A 19,634-nucleotide genomic window follows, 5' to 3' on the forward strand; every position below is an offset into this window, starting at 1 on the left:
CCGGTGGGTGGTCCCATTGTAATCGACGCATCGTTCAACTTACTGGCAATAACGGCAAAATGTTTCGGATAAAAATTGAAATGCATCAAGAATATTACGTGGCAAATCGGTTTGCGCTCCAGATTCGACGCACGGCATACATTTTAAATGATAAAAGAAAGAAAATCAATCAAGATAAAAGCACCCGAGCACTGGACACCTTCGAGGACCGTTGCTCGACGGAACAACGACCGACGACCGACCGACCGACCACGTTTCAACGTAAACTGTAGGAATCGAGAAGAGGAAACGAGGGTTTTAAACGTTAAAAAGGGCAGAAAACTAGTAAACTGAAAGTGATTTGGTACGCGCGCGACACACCTTCTATCCCCGATCAAAGATACGAGCTTATATTTATTGCGCGACAGAGAAGAGGGGAGGGAAAAGGGAGTGGAATAAAATCGAAGCAGTCCCAATGCTCGAGCAGATTTTCTATTCAAGAACATGCATGCGCAGCTTTTCGTCCTAATACAATGTGCCAAGCTATGTCGCGTATAACGCGTCAAGTCGGCCGCGGGATCGATATTTTTCATTTTCTTTTACATCTCCTTCTGAAATGCGTTTTCCGAAAGGACCGCGGCGAAAAATTTTTTACCAGGTGTCCGACTCCGCGCTTTCTACTCTGTTCTATTTAATGTTCGCTGTGGATCTAGTTCTTTTCGCAGGCAAACGGGAGCATTTTAATTTCCGCCAAGAGAGACCCAGCCAGCCAGCCAGCCAGCCAGCCAGCCAGCCAGCCAGCCAGCTAGCCTCTTTCTCGCTCTCTGGCTGCATTATTTCTACGAAACTGATTTCCGTCGCGTCGGTTCCTACGTGTTATTTAGATTAACCGCCTTCCTCGACAGGATCAGAGCCGCGCGGCGCCTAAACTCGCCGTGCAAATATATTCTAAAACCTCTGTCTCTGGCTGCTTGCCTCTCGGCCCGTTAACAGCTCCCATTAGTCCTACCTCTCTTCTTTGCTAAATCAATGCGGACAGTCGTCCTCCCCCCTCGCACTTCACTCCAAATCTGTACACACGGTCCTCCCCCCGCCCACCCCCCACTGCTTGAGTACGCGAGCCCAAGTTTTTCAATTCGGTAACGATTTAAATATCAATTTTACGCGCGCCCTTCCAACAGAAATTTCAACCCGACCGGGAATATTTATCACCTGAAACTTTTACCTATTGAATTTTAACAACATTGTTGCACCGTCAACAATACGTCCATTTTTATCAATATTTATACAGACTGTTTGAAAGAACACATACTACCTACCTCGACCAGAGTAAAAATCCACTTTTATTGCCTACGATTATCTATCGTTTCCTAAACAAGTTGCTTTTTACGCGAAACGACAAAAGCAAACCGTTCAGAGTTGTTTGGAAGGTGAAGCACCCGCTGTGCTCGACTAGTAAAATTGCAGCGCGTCGTCTCGTAATTAACCAAATCCAAAGTATCCTTTCGGTTTTAACCGCATCGCGCGAGTCAACGAGGCGTCTCTCTCCGCGTCTTGGACGCCTTTTCACACGGAAAACGCCTCCCCCCCCCCCCCCCCCCGCCCCACCCCGTACCCATCCCGTTGGAACGCGCACAACTCTCCCTGGCAATTAATAGCAACGGAAACCGGCGCGCATTACTCTTGCCTCTCCGATTAACGTTAGACAATCTCGGTAAATTCGAGGAGAACCTAGTCCCAGAAGCTTGCGATTTCACGGCAACTTTTGACATTTCGACTTTGAACCCGTTAATATCGGTAGGCAGAAATTGAGGCAGACGCGCCAACAAATAATGCTACACGATCCTGTGTTAATTTTACTCAACACAGTCATATTCTTTTTCCACCGAAGAATATTGTACTTTGATTTAATTAAAATCATCACTGGCGTACAACGGCATCAAATTATGATGCTACTTGTATAATCGAAAATCAAATGTCGGACCACAACTGTCCCCAAACTACTGTTTGCTCTGCTGCCAATGACGTCTGACCACAATCAGTCAAAACTACTGAATTCGTGCCGCATTGCCGCGCCGCGCCGCACCGGTGCAAATGTCTATCCGTTTGCACAACACCTGGCTCCAACACACTCTCGCCCATTAAACTACTGCTATTCCTACCGCTATTCCTCGTATTACAACATTTTACAACAAATAAAACAAAAGTATATTTAAAATGAATTAAGTACTTTGCAAAAATGAATCAACAAATGGAAAACGGCTGTTTAGAATTCAGTGAAACATGAAAAAAATAAGTACGAGTTGTCTCCAACGACACAAGTTTCTTTATCTCGTCCGTCCGGACTGTTTCCGCGTAGTTTGTTAGAAAATATCGCCAAGACGTGGAAAATCAAGTCCACCGAAAAAGAATTTCTACCGTTATTTAATTAAACTGTTGCAACTCGTCCCGAGTTTCAGTTGCTCGACACGCAAACTCGGAATTCACAATGTAACCACACGCGAAACCGTCCCAGCGCAATTATTCCTGTCGGTCCACTTCTCTGAAACTTACCAGTTCTTTGAAAACCAAGACAAAAGTCTCGCAAAAACGAAGCAAAACAAGAGAAAACCGAGAGGAAACGAGAAACAGAAGAATAAAACAGAACGAGAAAGAGAATCAAGTTCCTCCCTTTAACCTTTTCAGCATGTAATTTTTCACTCACGAGCCTCTAACTTCCGTCTGCCGGCTATTGTATCTTTTATTTAATTGAAAATCAACCGTAAAAAACTGACAATTCGCTACTTTGCTACTTTGCTTATCCGACTTATATTCTTCGCAACAAGTCAGTCAGCAGTGACGTCGATACTAGAAACCATAGCAATTTTATATATTTAAATTGTATTACTACACTAGCCACGGTTACGTTTATTAAAAATGAAAAAGGACGTTTTTTGGTGACTAGATATACCCCCGAAATCCTATGCACTTTCGAGAAAAGAAATTCTTTCTCGGGGATAAAAGGAGCCCTGGTCGTCAAAGTCGACGGCATTATTAATTTAATAATTAATAATGAATTTAAAATTCGAGCTAATATATTAAATTGTCACAACTGTTTAACTATCAAGTAAAAGTTAAAAGTGTTGGATCAGGGGATTAAACTAGGGATAAATGTAGGAGAATAGAGTAAAATGGTGTGTGCGGTGGATGATTCCGGAGAAACGAAAGAGCGTGTAGGAGCGTTCAGAGTCGCGTGCCACGGTTGGCTCTGCGCTTTTACGCGAGGTCTGTGTATTCGGAACACTTGTAGCAGATAAACTGCAGACAAGAGGGTTACGGCAGACTTTCTCCCAAAAGCTTTGAGCCTCCGTAATGCCTCTCAGGGGAGTGCGCTTTGAGGTATCCATTGTGACTTGCTAAATTTCTTCTTGGCTCGAGTTTGCTCGAGAGTAAATTATCCGGGCTAATGGTGAAATTAACCCGCGTCGCCTTCAAGGCGTATTCGACGAGCGACCGACAGCGCAAAAAACGTCTTTAAAAGTGTAGAGGTTCCTTTTTTCGAACAAGACGCGTTACTTGCGTGTTTCAAGCTAACTGACCTGTTTCTTTAGCTTCCAACAGAGATACCGACACGAATTTCTCCGACCTCTTTTATTTCATCTTTACGCTAAAGAAGAAAATCCTTTTCGAATTGCTGGTGTTCCGGCACGAATAATATTCTCGCGAAGCAATCGGTATCAAGATCAGGGCCACTGTAATCCTAACGATTTCGAAACGCCTCGTCGTTATCGGGACTCTGAAGGATGCTCTCATTTTAGTCAGCAGCGAAATTGATCGTCTACCAGTTTTACGATAATAACCGTTTCTTTGCGAATCTGTTGGCTATTCGACGCTCAATTTTCCACAAAAGTTGATGGAAATTATAAAGAAACGTTGCTCGTGACGGAAAGGCAGGCAGGCAGAGAGGAGAGGGTGTCTTTGGAAACGCGATTAAAATTATTAAAAACGGGATACAGGTTAATGGAATAAAAAATCCTGGCAAGCAAAGGAGCATGAAAGACGATAGAGGGAGGGGTAAGTGTCGTCCGGCGAGGAAAGAGCAACTTTATTACGGCCTTGTGTCGCTTTATGCAATTACGAGTGGTTGTCAGGCCATCGTGAAAACACGTCGTTCATCTTGTCGTGCTCGCGCATACTTGCTCCCCTCTCGTTCGATGTTTGTGTAATCCAAGTCGCTTTTGTACACATTTTACCAAGAGGTAAAATAAATTCGGTTGGTCGAACGCGCTTCGCGCAGATTAATTAGCGGACCTGACTAACGGGGGGGATACGCGAAATTGAAAAGAGAATTTGTACACGCCGGTGATAAAGGAATATTACTCTGCTCGTAAATTCACCACTTTAATTACTACTATTTCGATGGCGAAAGTGTTGGTTCGTGCGTGCAAAAGGTCCACCGCTAATATTCCTAGTATCGGTTTCGTCTAATCGAGCAACTCGTTAACGAAACACGAAAACTAGAAAAGATAACGAGGTGATCGTTACTTTAATTTCGATTATACGTGTAATAGCATTTAAACGGCCAGCACGATTGCGTTACGAAGATTAAGCAAAGAGGATCGTAATAATTCTGCGACGATACCGGTGTTGTGTTTGGTCGAAGTCGAGTCGAACGGGAAATTCTATGCTGGTTTAAAATGAAATCTGGACCAAGCAATAGGTAACGAAAAGGGGTAGCACGAGTTTGAAAATTAATGATTTCTCCGTAGCGTAACATACGCGTATCTCTAAACGAAAGAGGAGCAGAGAGTTTCATAGACACCGATATCGAGGAGGCTCTTTTAAAACGTTGATCGAGTTTCTATGAAATCGGAAGGGCTTCAATAGGTATTATTATGGCATAAGAGGAGCGTGGCCCGTAACGACAGTAATTCCCGCCGGTCGATAAGCGATTGTGGCGACCTTAAAAGAAGGAAGATAAGCAACACGTGAAAAATCTTTTCGACGTTCACGTGGCATGCGACTCGTCCTCGTCGTCGTCGTCGTCGTCGTCGTCGTCGTCGTCGTCGTCTCTTATCAAGAGGACTTGAGACTTGCAACTCTTATCGCGTTCTAAATGATGGAAAAATAGCGAGGAACAATCTATTTTCCTTTCCTGAACATCAGAATCATCCGATTCCTGTGGAAGCACTTGTCTAGAAAATTATTGAAAATGAAAATATTGGCTGTCGAAGAAGAAAATAATAGAAAAGTAAGGCCAGTTTAAGACCAATGTCTTTTCAACGAAAGATCCAACGAATCGGATATAATATTGCACGAGAAAGCTTCCTACGAAAATGTGTGTCCCTTATCTGTAGTGTAGAGGAATCTCGTGAATCCGAGATTGCATATTGTTTGCTAAGCAAAACGATACAAACATGGACGATATTTTTACCGTCCCTTTGTGTCCCGCGATTGGCCAGCATTCTTTACAAGTTTCTCGCATCGTACGCACCCACGATACACATTCTTCCCACTCTTTCTTTGAGATTCGAAAGGTGGTAGCTGGTGCTGTCCTTTGCGAAAGGAAACTTTCGACGAAATAAATGCTCGAAACTACTCGAGGTAAAAATCCAACCGAAAAAATAATTAATCTGTTGGTTTACGATGAAAAGAAAGATTCGAGGTGGCCGGGGTAAAGAAGCATGTAATTCTCAGGCTTGCGCCAAGCCCCGAATTCTCCCGTCGTTCGAGCCCCTACGCTCTCGGAATAGTTAAGCAGCAGGCTGTTAGCGCAATACGGAAATGTATGCGGACGACCCGGGGACCAGTCGGATTCGCTGCGACACCCTGGGCTCAAAGAAAAACTTTAATTATCGCGTTTAAAAGTCTGACGTCTGGGTAAAACGAGCCGACCGACTGACCGACCGACCGACCGACCGACCAACCGGCTTCACTGGAAACTACTTCACCCTTTTATTTCGGAATTCAGCTAATATCGGGCTGCCAACGGGCACAGACTGCTCGGCTTTCATCTTCTGGGCCGAGTAACTTTGCAAAAATGTCACGCCCCACCCTTCCGTTAGACGTATCCTTTGATATTTCGAGACTTTTGTCGGATATGCTGGGCTAGCAAAGAAAGTGATTCGGTAATCACGTATAACCATAGCTTCTTATAAAAGTCTACTGGGAGAAGCAAAATTTCGTTGAAGGGACGGAAGCGCGACGATGGGCCAAACAAGCTAATCGAAATTGTGTCTGAAAGAAAGAGAGATTAAAAGGTTTCCGGTGAATAGGTTGTCGCTGGAAATGAAAAGCTGCACGAGGCGGATAAAGGAACTGGGTTAGATTAGGTCGGTCGTAACGAGCACCAAAACAATAATAGCCCAGGTTGGACCGAGTCTTTGATTGTGCGTATCAAGTGCCGTCATTCATTGCTCCTATCGATCAAATTTCTCAACTGGCAAAGAACAAGGATCGAGAAAAACGCGTTCCTTCTTCTGATCGATTCTGCTTTCCTTTCTACTTGGAAATGGGCTTGCCTGGAGAAAGGCAACAGTATGAAATCGGTCGAGACGGTAAACCGAGTCATTAGCACGAGACGACTGTAAATGCAACTAACCGACAAGGATAGCCCGAGCCACTCGAGTCACTAGTAATTCCGGCAATAAATTCGGCAACGACGTTTAACCAATCATCACGAGCGTCGGCCAGGGAATCGGGATTACGGTTAGCAGCACGTGACCAGCGAACCAATCGCAACACCGCCGCTATGTATACTATCCGTGTAAACTGGGTAATTAAGGAACTTGTGCTGGGAACGACGGATGCTTCCGACACGCGTTTATGGAACAATATTTAATCGTTAGCGCGAAATATCAGGCTTCTCGCTCGACGCGATCGAGCAACTTCAATGTCGATAAAGTCTAAATGCCCGTCGAAGAACTAAATTCCATTCCTACCTCGCTAATTCGGAATAAAATCACGATATTTTCTTCTTTGCGAAAAGGATTCGTTCGTATCGAGCATTCTGCCCTTAAACTTGAAATACTTGCTCCCTAAATTCTTCTACTTGGGTCGTATTTACGGCTTAAACGGATTAACGGAGTAACAGTGCCGGGCAAAAAAGCAATTCGAACCGCGTAAAATAATCCTTTAAAGTCGGCCGTGCTACACGTTTAATAATGGTGTACTTAATACGCGACAACGGCCGTACCTGACGCCTCTGTAAACTAACCACTCAGCCACGAGTCGCGGCATCGTTAATTAGAAACGCGGTAAAAAAAGCGAAATTTCCCGCGCAGAACTCGTGCGATCGGAACAACCGAAACGACGCGTCGCGCCGCGCCACTGTCTGATCAATTCGATCCCATACTACTCGCGTCGCTATTTCCCTACATCTAACGGACGACGCCTAAATAAATGCTATCGCTTTTTTTTTTTTAATAACATATCGTCGAATCCATATCGATTATGCTACGACGCAAACAACACCCTATACATATACTATGCTTCGATATTTCCAACGGCTCGATTATTTCACAAATGTGCCGAACACTCGCAAACAGCTCGACGATAAAACATGATTTTCGATAGATTAATCGCTAGTTAAACGGTACTCGTGATATTCAATTACAATCTGCTTAATTATTATGTACGAAATAATAAGATCGTAAAAAGAATAAGGGTAACGATTCTAAAAAACATCGAGCTTCGTTATTTGTTTCTCTGTGAAGAGTACTCGGCAATTAACGACCTAATTAATGTCGTTAATTAAGTTCAAGTATCGATGTCGCGCAACCGACAAGTATAAACAGTGGGAGAGGGTGAGACGTATGCGCGGGGGATGGGGGATGGAGAGGCGGAGGAGGAGATGAAGAAGAAGGAGGAGGAGGAGGAGGAGGGGAAGAAGGAGGAGGAGGAGGAGGAGAAGGAGGGTGTAATCCAAATACATTGGCTTTCTCGCCAACTTTCGAACGTTCGTTCTTTTCGCGGTGTAAACACGAAAGCGTTCCAAAGACCCAGTAAATAGGTTAGCCCTGACAAAATTTAGGACGCCAAACGTCCAACTACAGGTCCGCAAATCCAGTGCAAAAAGAAAAACACTTTGTTCTCCGTATTTACCGCGCGAAACTGTCGTTCCAAATTAAAAATAAGATATTTTCGTGGTTCGTCTGTTTGTGTCGTGCACGCGTTCAGAGGAATCCAACACACGACATTGTTATCCTCGACTGGTAAATTAAGCAGATTCACAAGTAAACGTAATGACCGTACTCACGACCGTACTTTCTCAGTCTCGCGGACGAAACGGAAGGGCGGTTCAAAGATTCGTAACTAGGTTAATCTTGATAGGTATAGAATTCCCTGCGGGATTCCAAAAACAGCAGCAGCAGCAGCAGCAGCAGCAGCAGCCTCTGAAACGTCGATAGATCGATAATCTCTCTCTGATTCGCATTGAGCGAATACATCTGTATTCGTCGAGATCGAGAAACGAACGTGACGGAAGGAACGATCGCAGAGCCACGGACGACGACGTTACGCACTTGGACGTTGCGTACTTCTCGCGGCACTCCTCTCTCCCGGCGTTTCAAACGTTTCGCATTTTCGCGGCATAAACACGAGGGCGTTACAAAGGCTCGCAACTAGGTTACACTCGACAGCATTCGCGACGGTAGAGAAACGCGGTTATTCGAGCAAACCACGCGTACATACGCGATACGAACAGAGAGAAAACAAACTTTCGTTTGGCTACTTACCCGCGAGACAGCTGATCGAGACTGACGACGTAGTCGTCGGCAGCGTCGGTGACGGTGACGATGACGATGGCGATGGCGATGGCGATGGCGATGGCGATGGCGGCGGCGACGATGACAGGTTATACCCTTTGATTCCACCGTGATCGGGGATGCCTCTCGACAGGTCGACACATCGTGGTATCATACGCGACTGTAACAAGGCTACACGACGATACGATACGATACGATACGACGCGACGCGACGCGACACGACACGACACGACACGACACGGCGGAACTTTACGCGTTATCGAACCGAGGATCGCCGAAATAACGCCACTCACTGCACCGCGTTCGCCACCAGCGTGCACAAACGAAACGACAGACGACCGTACGATGACAACGACCACGACGACGACCACAACGACGAGAACTTTGCAAAGGCTAAGAAACGTTTCGCTGCTTCTACCACCGACACCGCCCTCGCGCCCCGCCACACTCGCGGCGACGATGCGCAATCGCGACGCCGCCTCGAGTCTGCGCATGCGTACGCGTACTCGCTACGCACCTCTGTTCAAGTTCTAGTCCGCGATTAGAAATTCCCCTGCACAGCAAAACTTTTCAGAAGCGCATTAGATCCCGCAACCGATGTTTCCGACGTGTTTCTCTCACCTGCCGTCACACTTTGGCTTTTGCATTTGTCAAACTTTGCCCCTAAGGCGGCACTTTATTCCCGTTACTTGAGCCGTTTGAACAAACAGATAATTACAATCGCGTCGCGTAGCGTTAACGGGCTGCTATTCTCTACCCTAGACATTCATTTTTTACGCATTTTTTGAGTAAACTCATCAAACAGCAAAATGAAACCAATCTTTGTACCAAACTTTGGCTGGAAATTAGATATACATAATTTCAAGTTGCCAGAATCCATCAGTCTATTGTGCATACGTCTTATCTACTGGTTATCTAAAAATTATTCCATTTACGAAAATTACCAAGGTTTTTAAGTCTCTTTTGTCCTCCACATTCCCTAAGCGATACCACGATACACGAAAGATTCTCAAAATGAACTGATTTCGAATCGACTGCGACGAAGCTCTCAGATAATGCAGATTCGATTAAAACCCGTCGAGTAGGGAAAAAGTTTTTCAATCAGAACGGAACGTGCTCTGTGGGGGACTTTCTTTCCTCGTTTACTGACTCGCGGAGGAGAGACAATTGGCGAATAGGATGAAGAAAAAAAGTTGTCCAGTATCCACAGGATGATATCCTTTCCAATGAATTCTTCGGAGGCAAACTTGGACAAACAAGAAGATTTCCACGACATCGTCGACTACTTGACAGTTAATCGATTCACCGTCTGTCGCGATTATTGCTCGATTTAGATGCTTGAAACTTGCACCAGCGAGAATCATTGGCAATAAGAAAGAGCCTCTTCTCGAATCGGTCGCGAAAATTAATCAACAAAGACCATGGCTTTGAACGAAACCGTTTTAAAACTTGTATTCCATACAATATGTATATTACAATCTGGCGAAAGTTTTCAGATAATTAAAGTTTTAATAGGCATCGCGTAAATAGTTTGGTGAACCGGTGTAAATAGAAACGGATGCTTGGGCGTCTCTCGACTTTCGTTTCCATGGGTAACGTGTGCCAATGGATCAAACCGTATCACGTGTTTTAAAGCTCCGCGAGCCACCTTCATCGAGCAGCATTTAGTTCTGTCGAACCGCGCCGTATCACGATTACTTTAACAAGGAAGTTCGGAAGTTTGATTTGCGTTCGTAACTTGTTTCAAAGAATTGTAAAAGTATCAAGGCGCGATGGTATAGAAATAGTATCAACGAACGAGGTAAAAAATAAAATTGCACGATAGACGAAATTAGAAAGTAGGCGGAATAGCCGTGATCGAGGAAACTTTTACGCGAAGGCACGTGATAAATTAACCAGTCGGTTAAACTGAACCCGACATCGTGAGTACCTGTCCGTTGGATACGTTCAACGTTACCCACTGAATACTAAAGATGAAATTCTCTGCCCTATCTAACCCTCGTTCAAGTTTAAGTTGGAGAAACTACTCTAGTTATTTATCGTAGACTGTCAATTGATCGATTTAATAGAATTTTAAAGGTTAAAGCAGGAACGAAAGCGGCAAGGAAAACTGCGAAACTGGTGAAAAACCTTAACGCTGGAATGGCGACATTCGCGAGAAATGGTTGTTCGCAGCTGTCCCCCGCGGAACGGGCATCAATTTTATCAGCTCTCGACGAGTACAGAAACGCGCTGATCATTTACCACAGCACTCTGAACGAACCACTGAAACACGATGTTGACTGCATTTATTCCAATACCGAGTACGTTACCAATTGTAGCAATGGCACCCGATAAAAGATGAAAACGTTGCGTGTACGCGTGTTGCAGTGACTTGGAAATATCGAGTGAGCAACTCAGTCCCGACGAGATCGCGAAAATCAAAGATCTAGAAGGAGAAGCTGCTGCGTCCGCGAAACTTTACGAAACCAGGTTCAAAGCAGACATTTAACTTATCGCGTTAGCTGGTTTAGGAAATTTGATTTTTTCTTTACAACTGACACGAAAACGATGTTTCCCAGCTCGTGTATAAGAAACATTCTAGAGGAGCTGAAAGAAGAGATACGCAAACGGGGAACGTTCAAAGTGTTGACCAATGAGGTCGAAAAGTTGATCGCGCGCGAAAAAGAGGAAAGATTTATCATCGCAGAAAGCGAAAAGTTGGCAAATGTCGCGGCAGAGTTGCAGAAAACGGACGACGACGACGACGACGACGACGACGACGACGACGACGAGAGGATCGTCGATGAAGAGAAGCAAAAGGATATAGTAAAGAAACTCGCCGAGGAACAGGTATCGTAGAGGAAAGTAAAAATTTCTATAAAACACCGCGATGATAATCCGAAAATGGAATAAATCCATAGAATTATCACCGCGATGTTTAGACGTTATATTAGACCGGGATAATATCGGCAAGGTGTCCGAAAATGGACCCACGTACGAAATATTGGATAATTCTGCTAAAACACGTTCACGTTGATAGTTTTTAATTCAGGGGAATGGTAATTTCGCGTTTAAAACAACAGAGAGACGTAGAGAAAGAGAAATTAATTGCGGACGTGGAGCTGAAATATGTTACCGCCTGGGAAAAAGCTAGATACGAGCAGAACGCGTTGCGCGGTGACATGGAAATAGAAAAGTTGCAAGGGATATTAAACGACTGCCGCGTTCGCGAAAGAAACGACCAGCGCGTTCACAACAAACTCACGAAATTTCTAATCCAACAAACGGTGGTAAGTACATAGGATTAAAAGGTTGTAAATTAATATATGAAATCGTTTTAAAATCCACAGTCTTTCAAAGAGAAATCCAAAGAATTGGAAAAACGATACGTTCGAGAGAAGGAAATGTATGAGAAAGAGATTCGCCAGCTACGCTGGGAGATCAAGTCTCGTCGAAAGGAATTGGAAGAACTTAAAGAAGAGGTACCATACCAACTTTTCCCAACCAAACTTTTTATTCCCGCCGTAATTATTTCTATTAATCGAGTTAATCGCGGCAGAATTATATTTTTTTGAAATTCTCGAGTCCCACCGAGTCTTGTTACTTATTAAAAGAACAGCGACAACATCAACCATAACATCGAATAACCGAATGAAAATCACAACCTGTTGGAACAGTGAACGCAAGTTGTACGGATATTTTTCCGTCGCGAGTGCATATCGGAAATAAATTAACTCCAATATAACATAACCAATGTCACAAAACGCATTAATGACCCGTTGATTTACTGCATCGCAGTCGCGTTAAGCCTATTGGAAATCAAGCTCAGTAGCCCCTGCTCCTGTGAGCTTAACATCTACGTGCAATGCGGAAATTCTGCTGGAAAATCGATAACTCGTGTCAAGAACCTGTTTCTGGCTATTCTAAATCACGTGAAATTCCTAAAGCGCCAACAACACTCGCGATTACGTGCCATCTTATCTTTTAAAGCGGTTCTTGGCTATTCAAAAATAATTCTTTTCTTTTTTTTTCCTTCTTCGCTGGACGAGTCTAGAACGAACAAGTCGGAACTGTAAAAATACGGTTACGCTCGAAAGACAAGGGTCAACGTTTCTTATCCATCTGTTTGCTCTTTTCAAAGTCTCTTGTTCCACCCCCGGCCCCCGCCCCAACCCCCTCTTCATCGAATCGATGCTACCGCGCAACGTTTAAGCAGAGCCGTAACGTCGTTGCAGTATCGCCATAACCAGAAATTCATAGACACGTACCTGGCGGAAAAGGAAGCGCTGAGGAAAGAAAAGGAGCAGAAGGAACGCGCGCGAATAAGCGCAATCAGGATTCAAGCTTGGTGGCGAGGTGTTATGGTGCGCCGGAAGTTGGGACCGTATCGACCTGAAGAGAAAAGAAAGAAACGATCGGTTAAAACAAAAAAATGACTCTCCTTTCTTTCGGATACCCCTTAATATTAAAGCGCAGAAATACGCAAATCTCACTTTACGAAACAATATTTATTCCATCTAGTATCACGATATATGTATGTATGTGTGCGCGTGTGAAATAGTAGACGTAATTACATAGTACTTTTAATTATCTATATAAATAACCTTTATGTACCTCTTCGACTACTACGAGTACTTACATGTTACACAAGTTGCAGCGGCCAAGTAGGATGATTTGTAAATCGCAGGTCTATCGATCGATTCTCCTTAAATAAAGTTATACAATATGTTTAGATTTTCTTGAAATTTTATCGTGAAAACATCGTGCAAGATGCAGGTTTTGTGTTTTTATCTATACGTGTGATAATTATCACCCTGCATCTGCGTGCACGATATTCGTATAAACTGGAAATATAGGAAATCTACGTAGATACGTACAACACTGGGTTACGAATCGTTTTGGTATTCGGTCTTTGGTTAAAGATCAATCGATTACGATGGATAAAAAATCAAAGAAGAGGACCGCCCCGGCCCGGCCCGGCCCAGCCCGACCCGATCCGACCCGACCCGACCCGACCCGATCCACCCCGCCTCCTCGCCAAACCCATTTTCGTTGGACGATCCACGTGAAATAATCATGATTCCTCTCGTTGGTCGCGTGATACGGAACAGAAGGACGGTCACCAACCGGGTATATTGTTCACGCAAGAACCTCATTTCCCGTACTGCACTTCCTGGGATCCTGCAGTGTTCAGAAACCCCGCGCGAAACACCGTAATAGTGAGCGTGGCTTGCCGCCCCGCCGTCTACCACGTACACCACATACTTACTTACAATCTACTATTACAATGATTGAAGGCTTTCAGCACTGTCTTCAAAGGTGACGTATATTATTAACCGAGTACAAGTTTGCGTTTCAAGCCAGGGTGAAGGTTTTCTTCGGAGAAACTCCTACTACGTTGTTACCACTAAAAAAAAAACAAGATCGAATATTATAAATCGTACGATAATTAGGGTAACAAAGAGTACAACTTGTTGTATCATCCTATAAACCTACGCAAAAAATGTATCATTACAATCGCTTCATTCTGGTAATATGTATCCCCTGTCTATGACCTTGTACGATAGATCGTTCAACGCAGGACCGTTTCTGAATTGATGGCCAGCCAACATGCAAACATAATATCGCCACCTTTGCATTAATTTAACATTATTTAATTGGAAATTTAATATGCACCGTTTTATTTTTCTCATATCTACATACATACAAATACATACTATTTGCGAAATTCTTCCATTTCTCGGCAAGAAGAAAAATAATATGGCGCCCGAAATACACGATAAAGAAGTAATGTGGGTAAAAAAAAAAAATTTTCCCAGTCTCATTTGACACTCGTCACCACTTTTGCGCAGGCAAAGTTCTTGCTTCGGCAGCCGACAACGACGAACCTTGCATTTTCCTTCATGAGAAATTCACGAACCCTCTAACCTACTCTGTTTGAAAGCATGCAAGCTCACCTCCGTGACCGTGCTACCAGCCACCTCCTTAGATTACGATATAAGGAATGGTTAACGCGATGTGGCGATGCACGCACCCAATAGTGCAGTCCACGTATGTACACATACACGATGCTGTCCTGACCCACCTTTAATGCAGACTGCGTCATAATTCGTGACTAGATCAAACAAAAAATGTCTAAAAAATACGGGAAATATATGACTTGGAGGCTACTTTTGTAATAACCGGCACAAATAACGGACCTAACCTCTCCAAAATAATTTAGTTAATATATGAACCTATCGATCGATTCTCGGATATTATCAATTGTGATAACGGACCGTAACCAGCAATCGATAACCGCTCTACCTAAACTAGTTATCCTTCGCAGGGAGCACACGCTGGTGTATTCCTTACGGGTATACACGTATTGCATCCCGAGAGCAGATCGGACAAAACTGGACATCCGCGAAAGGAAAAGAAGAAGAAAAATACGTACCGAAAATTGTTATGCATGCTAGGCTAAGAGATTTTTTAAAATGATTGCATATCCTCATTTTATCGATAACTAACCATTCCCTTTCGACTTTATTTAAACTACTTTTTTTAAGAAACCACTTTGTTCGAGGCACATAGTAATTTTAGACTTTCCTCGTCACTTAATTAAATACTAAATAATAAATAGTAATTAATTATATACTAAACGATCAAGCGTATTACGGGCAATCGATTGATAGTACACCACATTCTTCGCCGCGAAGAATCAAGTCGCTTCGATTCAATGTCGTTGACCGTGAGAAACGGAAACAAATCAACTTTAACAATTTATTCGTTCATATTTTATTACTTTTTTTTATCAACTATAAATCAGGCTGAAAAGATAAATCTTTGCTGATTACTTACCAGCAATTAAAAAATAGATAAAAATCCTTCCAATTCTATGCAAACGATACTCGTATTGTGTATTTGTAGAGGAAACCTGTGTGCTGAACAAATATGCATTGTACCATTACATAAAACAACAGAGCTTAACGTTATTCTTTTCATTAAATATTTTCCATTTGTACCAATTATCAAGATTGAATTTTTACATATTTCGGCAGTCACTATCTTCGTTATACCCTACATGTTACCGACATTAGAATTGCTCTTTTAATTATTTCGAAATAAATTCTGCAAAGAAAACTTTTTAATGTAACCTAACCCTACTTAAATTTAATATACATATACCTAACCTATTTAATATAACATGCTTCCTACGTACTCCACGATGTGGCGCTGTAATTCGTCATGTTGTCCAACATATTTAACCATTACCCATTATTACTTGAAACAAACCGATCGAAATCCAGTAAATAAATAAATTATTCTGTATGAAAAACAAAATATTTTGCCACAAAAACACATTAGTATTGATGTCGGGGACCATTTACTTTGATAATAAAATTGTATTAGGAATGGCGCCAAGGTGTCGCCATTTTCATGAAACTTTACCAAGACGGTAAATCGAGAAGGCTGTGGGTAGGAACAATTCCTTAAAGGGAGTGTGTGTGTCGGAAAACAGAAGGAAAAATCGCTAAAAAGCAAGAATAATGTACTGGCCGTAAGTATATCCTCCTTCCATGCTATTTTTGGTCGATTTGAATTGCTTTTGGGCACAAAACACGGGGCCTATGGCATGGGACTTCCGTTTAATGAACAGGAACAGGAAGTTCCTCACAATCTGAAATGGCAAAATAAAAACATCCTGTACTGAAGAAAATTTCGAAAAATATACACGCTACGTTTCCAAACAAGTAGGCAAAACCGAGTAGATTGCATCGATTCTCTCAAATTAAAATTAAATTTTAATATTTGCGACCTACTTTCGATTCCGGCACCTCAAGGTCGAACAGTGACGAATTACTCAAAGTGAAAAATGGAATGGTCACAACTAGCCCTATTTATTTTGAAAAAAGCCCAAATGATATCAACTGTTATGGATCATTTGATTTTAGAGTGCATCAAAAAGAATAGGATTGAGTTCAATACACAAAAATGCAAGCTGAAAGTATTTGCACTAATGATATTGAGGGTCTGGACTCGGACACCCTTATTCCTGTATGTACATATCTTCTGTTCTAACGATCCTTCTTATTCGTTATTCTTTATCCACGTTCTTTAAACTATAAATCTTTCTTAGGTTGAAATTCTTTCCTGCGATGTTTCCCATCGTGCGAGATCCCAAGATGCCTTATCGATAGTAGAACTAGGAAAACAACTACTTTTTAGCGCAAAATATGGGGACACGGATACCGTCCGTGATCTAATGTGCAGAGGTGCACCGTTCACTACAGACTGGGTATGTACTTAAACAAATATTATTGTTGTAAATCAAATAATTTTACGATAATCTAATATTATTTAAAAAACTTCTTGTTAGCTGGGTACCAGTGCATTGCATTTCGCTGCACAAAATAATCATACAGATACCGCAGAGGTTTTGCTTAGAGCAGGAATTTCAAGAGATGCAAGGACAAAAGTTGACAGAACACCTTTACACATGGCTGCGTACGAAGGCCATCACCAGATGGCACAATTACTTCTTAACTATGGTGCAGATGTTGATAGTAGAGACATGGTAATTAAAATAATAATTAGATAAATCAACTTTAAATAATATAAAATAACGGAAGCAACATTTCCAGTTAAAAATGACTCCTTTACACTGGGCAGTGGAACGAGAACACATAGAAGTAATGCATGTTTTATTGGAACATGGAGCAGACGCGAATGCTACTAATAAATTTGACAAAACACCGATTAGTCTTGCTTTGGAACACGACAGATTGGATCTGGTAGATATATTGCAACAAGAGAGGGAGATTATAGGCATTAGAGCTCATCAGCAAAGTCAAGTGAGTTCAGCGGAACTAGAAGTAGCAACACATAATTTAATACAATTAGAATCCGAAAGAGAAGAAGAACAACAGAAATTTGAATTGTCGCAACAACAATCACAGCCGAGAAGGAAAATAACACAAGGTGTGATATTTGATCTCTAAAAATATTATTTTAAAGTTTCTGTGTTGAAAAATAAGGGAAAAATCGATTTTATTGATTTCTATTAAATATTTAGTTCAAATGGGAAAGAAGTCACGAATGATCTTCCAACAAATTCATGTTGGACCGAATACAGATGCCGACCATGAAAAAGAAGTCGAAGACATGGATGAAATTGCAAATGCAAATAATATTAACAGTAAAAAGCGTAAAGATGTTACAACTGTTGGAGGAGCGAACAAACAGTTTAGGTTATTAGAAGCTCATGGAATCACAATGATACCTGTAGATAATGATTCTTCCATTGTAGAGAATGCCATGGAAAGTGGAAGAACAGTCGTTTTGACAGGTAAGAGATACTGAAAAGCGATGTAAATTTAATTATTTACATTCGTTTTTGTTGATATTAATTCGTTTCCGCAGAGGCTGGTAAACTTGCTCTAAACTTAACAAGAAACTCTTCGATAGGAATGAAGCGACTTCAAGTTGCTGGAAAAAAAGGAACCCCCAGGAAAGTGATAGCGATTAGAGCAGATCAAATTTTAAGTCATAATACACCTACTCTAACATCCAGAGGACCAAATATATTAAAAAGATCTTCTGTGGACAATAAGGCTGGAAAGTTATTCATTTCTTCGATTTCTAATACTGCACCCGTATCAACGCTTACACAATCTAAAAACTTAATTTCTTCGCCAGAGGTACGAAGCTAAAAATTAATTTAATACGATAACCTTAATAAGAACTCGTCGAATTAAATGCATTGATGTTATATGATACTAACAGAACAAGATCATTAGTTCTCCTACCAAAATGGCAGAGCCAATAATTCTACAATTAGATGATGATATAGAAGAAATAACCGAAGATGATAATACTGATAATAATGAACCAGTTATGGACATTGCCATACTGAATAGACAATTGGCAGAAGCACGAAGACAAGCAGCTGAGTACCGTAAGCGACTTGAAAAGAAAGAAGAAGAAGCGGAAATATATAAACAACAACTTAAAAACATTACAGCGCAAAGAGCATCCAAGTGATTTTGTATGAGTATATATTTTGCATTAAGCTTAATTTTATAAGTAGCCCTGCGTTTTCTACAAAAAGCTTTTTATGTGTACAATTTTCAGCTTCATAAAGCTCAATTGGAAATTGTATCCCTATACCTTAATGTGTTTATTTTTCATTACAAGGCATTGTAATAGTACTTACGCGAGCTTACCATTACTAACTGCTTGTTTTTGTAAAGAGTACTTGTAAGAATCTACAATAATTTTCAACTGTATTTCACAAATACTCTCGATACGCATCAGAAAATTTAATTTTTCATTTTATAGGGCATAATCGTAAAATATTTAATATATGCATGCTTTGTAAAAGCTACATATGTTACATGTAATTGAATCAGACTTATGAAATGTTTAATTTGCTTTCCACATAATGTCTTGCAATAAATTGTAACGAAACTTCTGTTTCAAATAGTACCATCAATTTCAGAACAATTCAAATAATCTCTTTGCATTAGTTTAATATTTATTACGTTAAATAGTTTTGCTTCAATACTATTCGTGAACAATATTTCTTCACGCTTGATAAAATTTTCATACCGAATACATGTTGCACGCAACATTGAAACAAAAATCAATATAAAAAAGTAAATAATAGATACTAGAAAAAAAAACACGTATTTTTAACTTGTACATGATCTATTTTGTACATAGAAAATTTTTATATACGTCGTAAGGTTGCATAATATTGGAAAAATGATTATGCAATTTTCATAAATAACTAGAATTGTATAAAAAAAAAAAAAATTAAACAAATAAAAAATTTCTATAAGCGTTTTAAAATTTTAAGGACGAAACGTAAAATAATGAATGTTTATTAACTGTTTATATTTTGTAGAGGAAAAAGTTAATGATATTCGGTAAAAAGTTTATCCTGTA

At 41.4% G+C, this 19,634-nt stretch overlaps 3 protein-coding genes across 6 annotated transcripts in view; 2 read left to right on the plus strand and 1 right to left on the minus strand.

Moving 5' to 3' along the window:
* The window catches only part of LOC122395740 (acetylcholine receptor subunit alpha-like), a 43,842-nt gene extending 34,745 nt beyond the window's left edge, over nucleotides 1-9,097 (minus strand). For all 3 annotated transcript variants that reach the window (XR_006258994.1, XM_043393579.1, XM_043393578.1), the window contains exon 1: nucleotides 8,694-9,097. The gene's annotated coding sequence lies outside the window, so the exon portion shown is untranslated. The remainder of the gene's footprint in view (nucleotides 1-8,693) is intronic.
* A 1,768-nt stretch (nucleotides 9,098-10,865) lies between these two features.
* On the plus strand, nucleotides 10,866-13,141 carry LOC122395845 (dynein regulatory complex protein 9). The gene is made up of 6 exons (XM_043393743.1): nucleotides 10,866-11,026; nucleotides 11,094-11,195; nucleotides 11,285-11,555; nucleotides 11,789-11,995; nucleotides 12,056-12,187; nucleotides 12,941-13,141. Exons 1-6 carry the CDS (start codon nucleotides 10,866-10,868, stop codon nucleotides 13,139-13,141), a joined length of 1,074 nt encoding a protein of 357 aa, XP_043249678.1.
* Nucleotides 13,142-16,026: 2,885 nt separating this feature from the next.
* On the plus strand, nucleotides 16,027-19,407 carry LOC122395639 (GA-binding protein subunit beta-2). Of its 2 annotated transcripts, none has more exons than XM_043393388.1 (8): nucleotides 16,027-16,245; nucleotides 16,640-16,742; nucleotides 16,825-16,983; nucleotides 17,065-17,262; nucleotides 17,330-17,666; nucleotides 17,761-18,033; nucleotides 18,108-18,385; nucleotides 18,471-19,407. In XM_043393388.1, the coding sequence occupies exons 2-8, from the start codon at nucleotides 16,680-16,682 to the stop codon at nucleotides 18,726-18,728; spliced, it is 1,566 nt and encodes a 521-aa protein (XP_043249323.1). In that variant the 5' UTR covers nucleotides 16,027-16,245; nucleotides 16,640-16,679; the 3' UTR covers nucleotides 18,729-19,407. The 2 variants fall into 2 exon arrangements, with proteins under 2 accessions (XP_043249323.1, XP_043249324.1); XM_043393389.1 differs by having other exon boundaries at nucleotides 18,153-18,385.
* The last annotated feature ends 227 nt before the right edge of the window (nucleotides 19,408-19,634 follow it).

This window comes from Colletes gigas, unplaced genomic scaffold (genome assembly GCF_013123115.1).
Source record: "Colletes gigas isolate AHSC1104 unplaced genomic scaffold, ASM1312311v1 Colletes_gigas_Sc00006, whole genome shotgun sequence".
Taxonomy (NCBI): Eukaryota; Metazoa; Arthropoda; class Insecta; order Hymenoptera; family Colletidae; genus Colletes; species Colletes gigas.